The sequence below is a fragment of the Desmodus rotundus genome, chromosome 2, assembly GCF_022682495.2.
Source record: "Desmodus rotundus isolate HL8 chromosome 2, HLdesRot8A.1, whole genome shotgun sequence".
Classification (NCBI taxonomy): Eukaryota; Metazoa; Chordata; class Mammalia; order Chiroptera; family Phyllostomidae; genus Desmodus; species Desmodus rotundus.
This window is the reverse complement of record NC_071388.1, coordinates 128,682,521-128,696,741: the sequence shown is the minus strand read 5'-3', so window position 1 is coordinate 128,696,741 and position 14,221 is coordinate 128,682,521. Positions and strand designations below refer to the sequence as shown.

Below are 14,221 nucleotides of genomic sequence, written 5' to 3'. Positions count from 1 at the left end.
TTCTTTTAAATAACTGGAAAATCTACTTACTTTACCATGGTTAAAAACATATTAAGATATTTCATATTAAATATAGTTTCTATAACTAAATCAAAGCATAAATTGCAGAGCATTCTGTGGGTATATGAGAAATATAAGTATGTTTTTGTATCAGAAATATCCTATTTTTTTCTTTGAGTTTAAAAAAAATTATTGATTTTTAGAGAGGAAGGGGGTTGGGGGAGAGGGGGAGAGAGAAAGAGAGAGAGAAAAACATTGATTTGTTGTTCTACTTATTTATGCATTGGTTGATCTTGTATGTGCCCTGACTGGGGATTGAACCCTCAACCTTGGCATATTGGGATGATGCTCTAACCAACTGAGCTATTCAGCCAGGGCGAATTTATTTTTTGTTTTGTTTTTTGTTTGTTTATGTGTTTGGCTTTAAAAACTGCCCTGGGAAGAAAAAGGAGGAGGAAAAGAACATAGTGAATTTTGTTCCATTAACATATGTCACACTGCAGACTCTCAAAGGAGAATTTGGTAAAATAATGGCCAATATTATACTGTGATTCAACACAGGATATAGAGAACAATTATACAATAACCATTTTTTTTTTCTCAGAAAATGCACATTAACATGCTAATCAAACTGCAGGCACAGCCATCCAGCTGGCTGACTTTGCCATTATCATGATCACGGTCCTCGTCAAGTGCTGTTCAAGCGTCTCTGAGATTGGCGTGTTATGCTAAGACATTGCAATATATTAAAGTCATGCAATATATCTAGAGATGGGGAAATTTATAAATTATGAGCGCTAATTAGCATTTTTTCCAGTTTAAGGTCTTTATTTATACCGGGGAACAGCATGACGTTTGTGGAAGAAGAAGGCCCAGGCCACTGAGGTCAGGCAGACCTGAGTGAGCATGCGCAGTGTCTACCTTCACAGCACGGTGCTGTTATAACCCTGCAGCGCAGGGTCCGTTACCTCAGCCGTGCTCACTGAGAGTTAGCCTTGCTGTTGTCGTAGCGATTGTTGCTGCTACATGATGATGGTGGTGATGATGATGATGATGATGATGATGATGGTGATGTAATTTAGAAGGCACATAAGCAGTTGAAAGACAACCCTCTCAACTTCATGGTAAGGAACAAGTAACTATCAGCTTCCAGAAACATAAAAGGAGGTTAAAATATTCTCTCTATGTCTAATTTATAAACACACCAAAATTAGAGTAACTATGTTTAGAAAAGCAAATCTCAAAGAAAATTGTCTTTCAGAAACCCAGAGAAGCAAGCACAGGATGCCAGTCGTCATGAAACTGTCAAATGCTTCTACACCGAACATTGTAGCTTGTAGTCAGATACTTTGACTTCGGAGGGCGACATTTTCATTGCAAAGTGATCACAGCTTTATGGATTCTTCTTCGAGAAAATTAGAAAAGAAGTGAGAGATCATGACCTCTACATTTAATTAAGCTTTTTCAGTTGTTAATTATTTGCACGTTGATTAACAAAGAGTGTATGCTACTACACTTTCTAAGGTGTTAGTATATGTACGCAGTCATGTAATAATCATATAGATCATTATAACTTGCTAAAAGTATCTCACTTTACTCTTAAAATAAATGTTGCATCTTAAAGAGAAATATTGAGCCTAACTCTACTTAATTCTTCCAAACTAAGTGAACCACAGATGTAAGAGCAAATGTTCCGGCTTCATCAGATAGAATAAGGTTCATGTCCAGCTCCATCACTTAAACACTGTGGAGGTTTGTGTAAGCAACTTAGCCTTCCTGAGAATCAGTTTCTTCATTTGTACAATGGGACTGGTAACAGTATGTACTAAATAGGACTGGAGCAAGGACTGAAGGGAGTAATTCTTACTTACACAGGAAGTGCTCAATAAATGTTAATATTCACTGTATTCAACTCACACACAAAATAACTTAGTCACAGGACATATACCCTATTCTTACAAATTATCCTTTATTGATACCTCTGCATCTTAATATTATGTTGTTGTATTCCCAGCAACTCTATAAATAAAAAATAACAATAACAAAGCAACTCTCTTTCAGGAATATAACTACAGAAATGTGAAAAATAGGATTGCAAAAATTAATAAGGAATCAATGGTTAAAAGAGCAAATATAGGACATTAACTGATTGCAAACATATTTTCTATTTTCATATAAAGATTTTATACATTCTTTCCACAAATAGTATCACCATTAAATTCAAAATATCCTAATTCTTTCCTTTCTAATGTTTGGACCCATATAATATGTTCCTTATCCTAATTTTATTTTGTACTTCTTTAGGCAGAAATATAAGACTAAAACATCAAAACTTATCTTCTGAAAATATTAAGGTGAACCACCCTACTTGAAGAACACTTATTTTGGTATATTCAGTTATGTTTTCATTTTTTTAAAAAAGAAGAACAATGAAGGCAAATACTTTAGACTTCAAAACAGATTTTTTGTGAGCCTTGGGAAAACGACCAGAGAACAGCTCATCTTCGGGAACACAGCAGAAGACAAAAACAGATCATCACTAACAGAAGCTGAATTACACAGCAGAGTTGAGCTACTAAGAGAAAATTGATTCTGCCACAATAGAAATGGAGCAGAACCAAGAGACTACAATCGGAATCATTTGGGTACTTAAGAGACCCCTTTAACAACGGGAATGCATTCGAATCCTAGTGCCATCATTACAGGCTCATTTTCCTTGTCCAGTTCCCATGACAAAGGCCTAAAAAGAAGCCCTGGCATTTTAAATTGCTCAGTTTAAATTTCTTTTTTTTTTCTTTCTTAGGTAAAAACATTTTCCCCTATTACTAGAAGAATGCTTCTGAGAGCAGCACTGTGAATGTCTGGAGAACAATAGTGCAGGCAGCACCAGAGGTTTAGGGTATTGACAAGGGGAGAGAAATTACCTGCGGGCATTTGCTCCAAGGTCCCCACTCGGACATGACACACTCATTGGGACACAGAAGAGAGCAGGGCTGGGTTTCTGGGGGCATTTCATCCTGGCTGCAGAGGCTTTTGTCCACTGCTCCCCCTCCACTATCTGCAGTGTTCACACATCTGTAAGGCAAGACCACAAGGTAATTGGATCACTTAAAACAGTAGAGAATAAATTTAAAATAGCTAAGATGTATCACAGTTACTTATTCTTCAAACATAAACATAAGGCCGGCAGAGAAACAAGGAAAAATAATTCCAGTCGGCCTTCATTGGGTGATAACTCTGCGCAGAACCTTTCATTCAGCAGAGCAGGAAATCACAATGGGGACTAGAGGCACTAGTGTCCTTGAACAACTCTCAGTCTACAGAGACCTCCAGCATATCTGCTCAGGTCTACCTAGAGCAAATTTCCTTTTTATTGTAGCAGATCTCGAAGGCTCTCCTTCCCTGAATGAATCCATCTCTTTGTAATACCTAGAGGCTTCATGGTCCCGTGATCCCTGGGACCTCTCCTAGACTTTCATTTCATATGATACCATGTAAACCTCCCTAATCTTGGTCCAACACTTTTAAGGTCATGACAAAGTAAAGTAAAAATTAATTGAATATGTTTTCTGTTAGGTATTTTCTGCAACTCAGTAAGGAGTTTTGCTATCATAATCCAAAGGGCAATGAGCCAGCATTTTCATGGAGCAGCTGGGCACATGGTAGAGACACACGCATTGTCGTTGTTTGGACTGCCCCTTGCTGGGCTTTGAGATCGGTGCTGGTGAAGACTAGACAAATGACCATGCCATTGGTTCCATCAAATAAAACCCAAAGTCTTACACCACTACATACCCTGTCCACCCACCGAATGGCTTAAATACAAACATGAAAAATATCAAGGGTTGGCAAGAATGTGGAGTAATTGTAACTTTTCTTACTCTGCTGGTTGGAGCACAAACTCTTTGACAAACTAGTTGGCAGTATGTACTAAAACTAAACACATACAGACTGCGAGTCCCGACAGTCCCACATATATACTCATCTGCAAAAGGAAGGTGGACAGATGTGCATTGCAAGAACTGACCGAAAACGTTCATGGCGCCACCACGCATGACCGACCAAACTAGATTACATGCTACAAAGTGGTGAGAGTGCATGGGAGCTCCCGTTATGTAAGAGAGCATGGGGGAAGCTTACAAATATCATGTGGAACAAAAGAAACTAGACACAGAACATTCACCGGTACCTTATAATTCCATTCACATAAAATTAAGAAGTAGACAAAGCTCGTGTGTGGCCTCAGAAGTCACGATAGTGATTACCCCTGGAGGAATGGTTATTGAGGGGCTTAGGTGGTCCTGGCAATATTTCGTTTCTTGGTCTCGGGGCTGTTACACAGTGTTTACATTGTGAAAATTCACCAAGCTGCAGCCCTATGATGTGAGCATTTCTCTGCATTTATAAAGTACATACCGATTAGAAGGTCATTTTAAAATTATTTTCTGAAAATGTTTAATAAAGATTTGCTATGTATATGCCTCTTTTGCTAGGTGTTGGGATCCAATGTTATTATTTGTTAATAATAGTCCATTTAGTTACTATATCTGAGGGCTTATGATGCATCTAATCTTTGCCTGGATGCTGGGGTACCGAACTGAAAAAATGACAGGCAATATGTTTATTGTTACAAATATTTTCTTCTAGTGACAACGAGCAGAGGAAAGGTGGAGATGACAGAGGTGATGAGATAGATAGTGCCAGTTGCTGGCCTGGATATTTCAGACACAGGGCCACAGCCAAGGAGCAAGCGTTTTAAGAGAGGCGCGCAGAACTTCTGTTACTTCCCGAATCACACTGTGTTGGAATGAATTATCCTGTACATTAAGAGTTTCTTTTTCACATATATTAAGAATTGCTTAAAAATTCAGGAAAATTGTAAAGCGTAGCACCTGGCACAAAATAAAATAAACTTCAGTAGGTGGTAAGTAATGGGAAAGGACTATATAAAGGAGGCTAGCAGAGACTGGCAGATGGAGAGAAGACACAAGTATGAAATGCCTTCTAACACAGGGGGTGTGGCATAGAGTTATCTATGGACTTTAATTTCTTGTGTGGTAATAGTCAATAGTGAAAGGGGAAACCACGAGATGGCTTATATGTCCTTTCCTAGACAAACTTAAGAGCTGGAAATTGCTATTCTTCTTGACTGCGTACCCTCAGCTGATGGCCTTTTATTATTTCACTGAGAAAGAAGAGGTAAAACTTCTGGTCAATGGTGTCCCACTAAACTTACCCATTAGTCTTTGTTTACTTTCAATATGCCGCAAACACAATATTAAAAGAATTTATTACACATACACATACACACACACACACCAAGTGGGAGGGAATGGTATTCCCCTGCAAGGACAGAGAACAAGGGAGAAAACAAAGGTGATAAAATGAAAATGGAAAATCCTGGTAACTCTCACACCAAGAACTCTGAACATAAGCCTGCAAGGCAAAACAAAGGAAGTAACTCCATTTACAGCACAGAACACATGAATTATTTGGGATCTGTGGCATTAAGTACCTCTGGAAATCTGAACAAAAGTAAGGCTGAAAAAGTGGAGAATTTATTGAAAGTATGTTGAAGTACTTAGGCCCCCAGATCCCCTCCCTGAATCCACACAGCTAGGGGAAAACCCCTCCCTGCCGCTGCAGGGAATTGAAATTTGATTAGCTAGAAAGGGTCATAAAAAGGGCCTTCATATTGAAAACAAGGATTTAAGTTAAAGTTAACGTACTGAGAATATCAGCACAAACGCAGTTCTTAAACAATGCAAATTTATTACCTTATGATTCTGTAACACAGAAATCCAACGTGGTTCTCACTAGGCTAACTCAGTGCTCTGGCAGAGCTACATTCCTTTCTGGGGGCTCGAGAGGAGAATATATTTCTTTACCATTTTTAGGTTAGTAAAAGGACTAATCTCCTTTTACCTTGTTTTAAAAGACTACACCAGTAGTCTTTTGAGTACTGGCACCAGCCTTTTGGGCCAGCTGGTGATTCATCTTGTTACAACAACCAAGAAGTTTCCTGCTCTGGACACGTCTTCCCTGGAATTCTCTTTCTATCGATCTTCACATTCATTCGGGTCTCTCCTCCTCAAGTATTTTGCTGATCAGCCTCTCCTAAATAGTATTCTTCATTTCTCTGGCCCAATTATATGTTTTTCTTGGCATTTCATACCAAAGACTTTCCAATATATTTATTTATGTGTATTTTTTCTCTGCTACTATATTGTAAGTTCTTTGAGGACAGGAAGTTTCTGTTCACTTTTCTTATCCCCATTTCCTAGAACAATGCCTGATAATAGAAGACAAATATTCAAAGATATTTTTTAAATTAATAATGATAGTCACAGATGAACCATGAAGATGTCCTCCAGTTGGTGGGTTTTAAGAAAGATAACAGACAAACTGTTTTGTTCATTAGAACAGCATGCTAGTAACGTCAACAATGGTTTGCAATCCAAGATGCCTGGAGAATCTGCTTCACATTTAAATGTGATCATAAACATAAATCACATAACACAGTGAGCATGTGTGAGTTGGCTAGAGATGTCTTAACAAAATGCCTCAGACTGGGTGGCCTAACTAACAGGAATTTATTTCCTCACAGTTGTAGGAGTTCGAAGCCTGAGATCGAGGTATTGGCAGAATCAGTTTTTTTTTTTCCTGAGGCCTTTCTGCTTGGCTTGTGGATGCCCCACTTCTCCCTGTGCCTACACAAGGTATTATCCTCTGGTTGTGTCTGTTGTGTTCTAATCTCTTCTTGTTCTGAGAAACACGGCCACACAGTGAAAATCTCCTAGTGCAGTGATGGCCATGAGTCGGGGGAGGGATGCAGCCAGCTCCATGCAGCTGGCTTTCCCACTGAAGTCATTTGCAGGAAACAGTAAGGATTGTGGCTTCATTGCAGAGAATATCCTGCTACACCCATGGCAGTTCAGGGCACATGTGCTCCACGGATACTTAAAGATGAGCAAAAGCCAGAGTATACTGTGTGAAAATCGGGGTGTACTTGGATAAGCAACACTTGTGTTTTTACAGAAACGTCTAAATTCTACTACCCCATTTCCCAAACATCTCCATTTATTTGCACACACCTGATTTTCCTAGATTGTGTTCCTCCTCCACAGCGCAGGGACCTCAGCTCATTGTGGACTCTGCATGGAGACCAGTGTTCTACGGCCCAGGAATACTGATTGCACTCGCTGTAACATGGGACTGCCTCATGCACCTGCGCAGAACAGGAACAGATAAAAATCACGTTAAACCATCCAAGTTACAAAAAAAGTGCCTTTTTGTAATGACTGCTGAACATAATCTGAGAACACCACTCTGGTCCAACCAACTAAATTACATCCCCCAGAAGCAAGATATATTTGGTTTCTCTGAAATTACTGATTTACCTCAAAGAAACATACAGAGAAATCAACTAAAATATGATGGTATGCCTTTGCAGAAGAGAACAAAGGACAGTCATTTCCTATCAATGACAAAAGGAATTCCATGATCATTTCATTTCCTCGAAGAGCTCACACAGCATTATTAGATGGTGCAGCTCTCAATTAGAGAGTATACTGAATTCTCAGATGTACTTTAAGATGTCATTTGCAACAAATACATGTAAGGAAAATTTACTCTAGAACATAAGAGTTTTTAGAACATATAAGAAAAGTGGTATTTTTTGCAACAAAAAATTCTTTTTATGTCCCCAATGATCAATGCTAATACGCAATCATTTAGCCTTCTGGGATTGTGGCTTTATAGGAATTTAGCTATTTGTAGGATGTTTTCTGAGCATGGCTAAAACATACGAACACACCACACTCAACAAATACTGTCTAACTGTTGGAGGCTATGCACAATTAGTTGACTGAATATTTACAATTTCATGGTAAATACAATCAATGAATGCCATAATTGAATTCTTAGGTTACTTCCTATGTATTTGTTTGTGATGACTTTTTTTCTGAAATTGTATCCCAATGGGTAGTCAATTGAATTTGTCTGCCTCACTGAGGTTGAATTTAAAATGCATTAGTCCTCAATATAAAGCACAGTGTTCTCCCTCAGTAAGGGGGGGAAAACCCAAGCTGTTCCATTGTGTTGTGTTACTCTAGACCACAAAGATGGCTCTAGTTTAGCATGCTGATCAACAGTGGTTCACCCCATTACCAAAATACTTAATTAATGCCTTTCTTCATAAATAAGAATGTAAGTCTGGTTCCTTTCCATCCCTTGCTTTTCTAATTCCATAAAATTGTAAACGATGACTAGGTAGTGCTATCCAAATAGAACCATCACTTCTAGGTTTACACTAAACGCAAGGGAAAGCACTATGTGATGGAATAACCAGAAAAGAAGGCCGGGGCACTTTCAGCATGCTAGATAGAAATCAAACGAGAAAAGATTATTTGCGAGAATGTGTCTTTGGAATTACAAATAATGTTGGAAACTATCTTTAACTGTGGGGTTGTATTTGGCTCTCACGTAGAGTGCACAAGGATAAGGGAAACCACAAAGTGAAAAATATGTGAGTGCAAAATGAAAGGAGATGGAAAATAGAAGTGAAATGGGTGTAGGGAAAGTAGGGAATTAAGTAATAAAAGAATCACGTTCCATGCTGTGAATGCTGACAGAAATGAAATGAAAGGGTCAGATGCAGTGTCTACATTAGAATAACTTGTAAGGGAGAAAAGTGCTCAAAAAATCTGATAGGATACTAGAGGTTAGAAAAAAAATCTGTAAAAAATGAAAAGACATGACCCCAACCAAACGACAGCAGGAAACTGAATTCATAACAGCTGAAGGTTTAGCTGACTCATCTGCACCATGGAGATGAAGCTTCCACTAAATTCATATGTTTGTTCTATAAACTCTTCAAAGAAAGGCTGTGGGTTTGCATATGAGATGCAAGCAAGTCTGTCAAACTACTTTGCACAAACAGGGGATAGAAGAAAAGTTGATTCAAACATAATTTTTGCCACACCTTATGATGAATCAGTCTGTAAGCAAACAGATGGGATATCCTCCCTAAATGGACTCATTTTTCTAAAGTCATTGATACTGAGCAGAGCTTATATTTCTGCCCTTCCTCCCATATAAAGCCCCAAGGTCAAACAGAAAATGAAAAACTGTTTAGTTGTATGTACTTCTTATATAAACACGTGAACACTTGGTGATATATTGATTTACTGTGTTGTTTTTATTTTTTATGTTCCAGAGATCTCCAGCTATGGCAGCATAGCTAGCCTCAATGACAGGTTACTGAAAGAGGGGGAGCAGATTCATGTAGGAAGGTGTTGACCCACCTTCTTGCTAATGGTGTGAAAATAGCATCTCTTAAAGAAGGTTCTCTAGTCCCATGGATTTACTTGATCCCTGCTTCCCATGTGCATCTGCTAAATGTGTAGCTAAATTACAGCGTCAGGGTGCACATGTACAGGGCCGGGACAGTGGGGGTGGTGGTCACGGCCATAGTATGTGTTGTAGGGGGAGCAAACACCTTTGATAAAGTCATCACTTTGATTTCTCTATACGTCTCCTATTCTCTCAAATTAATTCAGCCCTTTTTTCACATTCATCTTAATATCATATGTTTCTCCTTTCTCTTAAGTAATATTGAGAGAATATGCTCAGAGAAATACAATTTGCACTTGCAATACCTAAATACACTTCTGGTCAGCATATTTAACCAGAAGTCGGAACTGGACTATTAGTACTTATTTATGAGACTACTTCAAACAAACAAGCTTGAGAGTCTTAGGCAGGTAGGGATGAAGTTTCAGTGATACCTGCATTTCAAAAGACATGGAGAGGAGGATAGTGCTCAATAAGTATCTGCTGAATTAAAACTAAGTTTTGAATGTGCCCAGGTTCTAAATGGTTCTTAGTTAACTTGCCATAGAAAACAGGCCCACTAAATGGAACACATAAGAGGTGTTTTACAAAGCTCAAAGGCCAATAAGAAGGAATAAAAATGAAAACTTTTGCTTTACATCCTGGGGCTTTGGTGAAGAGCTGTAGTCACTACGTCTTGAAAGGCACTGCTCGATGAGCTTGTTATGGGAAAGAAGGTCCATCCCCTAACAGTTGTGAAAATTGTCTCCTTAGAGTCCTTGTCCTCCAGGCAAGGAATCTTACCTAGAGGATCAAAAACACTGAGAAGAGGCAAAAAGGCAGCAGGTATTCAAGAATAAAAATTAACTACCAAGAGGATGTGTCCAATTTCTTCTCCTTTAAGTTCCGCCTATTTCATATTGCTATTTAGTTGGTGCTCATTATAGTTTTATATTAGAAATGTGTTAAAACTTGGACTTTATCAGGGAATCATATGGAAATGATCTAAAGGAAGAAATGAGCCATGGGAAAGTTAAATGAAAATCATTTTTTAATGGCACAAATTAGGAAGAAAATAAGAGAGCTTAATAGGGCCATCCAAGCTAAAAGAATGTCAGCTGAAAAGTCTAAATGCTCTGAGAGAGGTAACATTACATTCTTCCAGTTATGAGTACTATTTATTACTTCTTTATTGGGAAGCCATGTTTTTACAATTTTGCTAGTTCTACAGTCATATCATACACAAATTCATTGAGTCAATCTTTTGAAATTTATTAAATAAGCCACTGCTTGTGGTAATTGATTACTTGAATTAAGTACTGTTTTCTGATACCGCTCTCCAATGACAGACTGACTCTCCTGAAAAAAAAAATTGGAATCTAATGGGCATCAGTGGGTGTCATTATTACATACCAGAATTTTAGGGTACAAGGGCTCAAATAAAGCAAACAACTCAATATAAATCACAATAAAAACAAAGTCGAATAGTCCTGATCAATATGGTTCAGTTGGTTGGGTGTCGTCCTGCAAAGTTAGAGGTTGCAGGTTGGATTCCCAGTCAGATCACATGTCTGGGATGGAGGTTCGGGGCAAATACAAGAGGCAGTCAATCAATGCTCCTATCCCTCTCTTTCTCCCTCCCTTCCCCTCTCTCTAAAAATAAATAAATATAATCTTAAAAAATGTAAATAAAGGAAAATTCATGGTCTCAAATTTTCTATAGCAATAACCCTTTGCTCCAATGGAGCTGTCCATTAAGACCAAGGTAGAAAGCTTCAGATTGAGACCTACATGCTGGGCACTGTGGCTACTTTGTCCAACTTGAAATTGGTTCAAAGGCCCATCTGGGACCATAGTCAGAGGCTGTTCCATTGGAATGTGAAAGGAACTGGTCTGCGGGAGTGGTGAGATCAATGAAACATTAAGGGTTCCTCACTCCTTCAAATGTTATCAGCTCTTAACATAATATGTACAAACTTGCCTCTGATCAGATCTGGGGCTCTCATTCCATATCCATGTTTCCTCTCTGTCCTCTCCAGTCCTCATGCCTTCCCTCCTGAAGGATCTCCTAGGCTACACTTTCTCTCAACTTACCGAATTTACCTCTTTTCTTATTCAACCAGCAACTAAACTTTATTCTCCTCCATTAGGACCTGTCTGATTGACTGGAAAGTATCACTTTTACACAATTAAACATTAAACTTTTGCTTCCATTTTTATTAATTATACACTTAAATCTGTTCACAGTGTAACATAGGCAATTGAACCCATGTGCTCTGCAATGTGCCCATCAACAGTCCCTGGTCACCCCAATAATGTTGTGTAAAAGGTTATAGCTTAGACAAGACATTCTATGTCTTAGGTCTCAATTATCACAATCATTTCAGTTAGACCAGATCGGTATGATCTCTATTTACAGGTAAAAATAAATAACTTTTGAAGAAGCTAAGTTAGTCATTCATGGCTGGTGCTCAAAATGAGAGTGAGAATCCCAATCCTGTGATGCTAACTGTGCACAGCCTGCCTGTTTAGCTTGTTCAGGCACATCACTCTGCTCTGGGAGTCAATAGCTTTTCAGCAATAATGTTAATATTTATAAGTTCCTGGAAAAGGAAAACCAAGAACAGAATTTTAAAAGATGTCTATGTAGTGGATGGTGTCCATAACTCTGTACAGCAGAAATATTGCATAAGCAATGCATTCCTTGTCTTTGAGTATAGAGTCTCCTCTGACAATTTCAAAACCCAAACAGTGTGTTTGGAAACTAAATTCCATGTTTAAAGAAAGAGCAGGATGATGCATTTTAGACGGTTGCAATCCTTTGTGTGAAGGTGGTGGGTTAAAAAAATCCACAAGTGTTTTTACATTGGTGTCTGTGGGAAAACTATTATGCCTGTCACTGTGTGCTATGGGTTGGCTCAAGAGTACAACATTTGAGGTGATGGTTTTTCTGGAGCTCTCGCAGTCCAGTAATCCATACTCAAAGGTGTGGATGACTCAGTTTTAACCCAGATGCTCAAGCCAGAGGCCCTCTGGCTGCCCTCCTTTTCCTGGGCATTTTTGGCCACTACCGTCTTTAGCACAGCAACTGCAAAAGCTTCCTCAGGGTGCTCGGAGCTGACCATCATGGCTGCTTTGTGAAATTCACCATTGGTTTTATTTATTTGTTTGAAACTGTTGCCAATATTTTAATATTTTAATTAATTAATTAATATTTTTACACAATGTCATTCTTCAGAGAGAAAAAAAACTTAAACCTATTATATCTTCCATTTACCAGTGCCCAAGAATAGCACAGAGAAAACCTCCATCAGAACAGAAGCAGGTCCATCTCAACTTCCAGAGTGTGGTTATCTGTCAGGATTCTCACCTTATTGTCCCATATATCTAGACTTTGAGTGTTTTCCTTCCCACCAAGTCTTTTGTTTCTATTCTTCTAAGGCAAGACTGCCAGCATGCTCCCTTACATTCACTGCCAACTCCAAACAATCTCAAAGTGCCATTCCCACCCCATACACTTAACCCTTCCATCTATCAGCAAACCAAATATGTATTATGTGTTTTCTTCTCAATTTTGACATTAAAAATCAAAAGTAAACCTAATAATAATGAATTGGTTTTATCTGTAAAATTTATTGACAAGTAAAATCTTGAGCATTATTATTATTATTAGAATAATAACGGTGGTAGGGATGCTCCATCTCCTAAAAACTGCAGTTTCTGAGCTAGATGTGCCCACCCCGAGAACCAGAGCACCAGTGAAGGGGCCCTTGAATGCACACCCATGCCAAGCCTTGTCTGTGGTCTTAATGAGTAATATCATCTCAGACATGTTGGTACCACCACTTGTAAACTGAATTTAGGCAATGTTGTGATTAATGAAGTTTTAATGTCATTTAAAAGCACTGCTGAATTTGAAAGCACTTATTAGAACATTTGTCAACATAGGCTAAGAACATAAAACCCTAATACCAAAAACTCAGGGAACCATTGCTGTTACAAATGAAGAAGAGAAGAAATGGACTAACATAAACACATTACTGTTTGTTTTGATAAAAATTATATTGTACAGAATAGCTATTTTTCTAACACTGAATATTGAAGAACATTTTTTTGCTGAGAAGTTCTAAGCTCCAGATTCATTATCTTTCATTTTCTAATTATCTACACCACTAAACCCCCTCCCTCTGGCCTAAGTATCACTGATGATCTTTTAAGCACAGAGTCTTCAAAATCAAGACCAACATCCATGCACAGGTAAACCATCTCTGTCACGCACATGGTCCTATTTTTCCGCCCCGTGGTAGGAGAGGGGGGTGGGTACTGAGACTGAATAAGACCACAAGCAACGCATGTACATCCTCTCTCCCCCCCATGTTTCCTGCCTTCTCGAAGGATGTCACACATGGCCCACCCACTATAGGAGGTATTTACTAGAGGGGAGCCCCAAAGTCCTCATCTAAAAGGGCATGGTTAAAGCTCTGTTATCTGTGCTGAGGTACTTTAGATTATTTTTAAAGGCAAATAAGTAAAAATGCCCTAGCTAAAGCGTAGTATTATATTACTCCCTATAGCAGATTTACATTTCTTATTGTGTGTGATTTAAGCAATTAGGAAACTAAACCATGGTCTTAAAGTGCACTGAACAGTAAGGGACTCTCAGCAAAAAAATCAGTGTTGTGCAGATCCTTTAAGTGCGTGGTGGTCTACAGTAAAGCTGTAACACACAAGCCTGGTCAGACTCTCGCTCTGTGCCCTGTATGAATCACAGAACCAAGTGAACATACTGGCATACGCAACTTGGGGCAAGTTGAACTGCACAGCCCACTCTGTTCCCCGGAACTGTGTAAACAATCATAACGAAATAGAATGAGAGGAGGAAACTCAC

The 14,221-nt window shown here is 38.7% G+C and overlaps 1 protein-coding gene across 3 annotated transcripts in view; it reads right to left on the bottom strand.

Annotated features, from left to right (window-relative positions):
- The window catches only part of THSD7B (thrombospondin type 1 domain containing 7B), an 865,484-nt gene that overhangs the window by 100,443 nt on the left and 750,820 nt on the right, over window positions 1–14,221 (bottom strand). For all 3 annotated transcript variants that reach the window (XM_024569693.3, XM_045203176.2, XM_053918625.1), the window contains 2 exons: window positions 7,095–7,228; window positions 2,925–3,075 (listed from right to left, as the gene is read on the bottom strand). In XM_024569693.3, coding sequence (XP_024425461.2) covers window positions 2,925–3,075; window positions 7,095–7,228 — 285 coding nt within the window. The remainder of the gene's footprint in view (window positions 1–2,924; window positions 3,076–7,094; window positions 7,229–14,221) is intronic.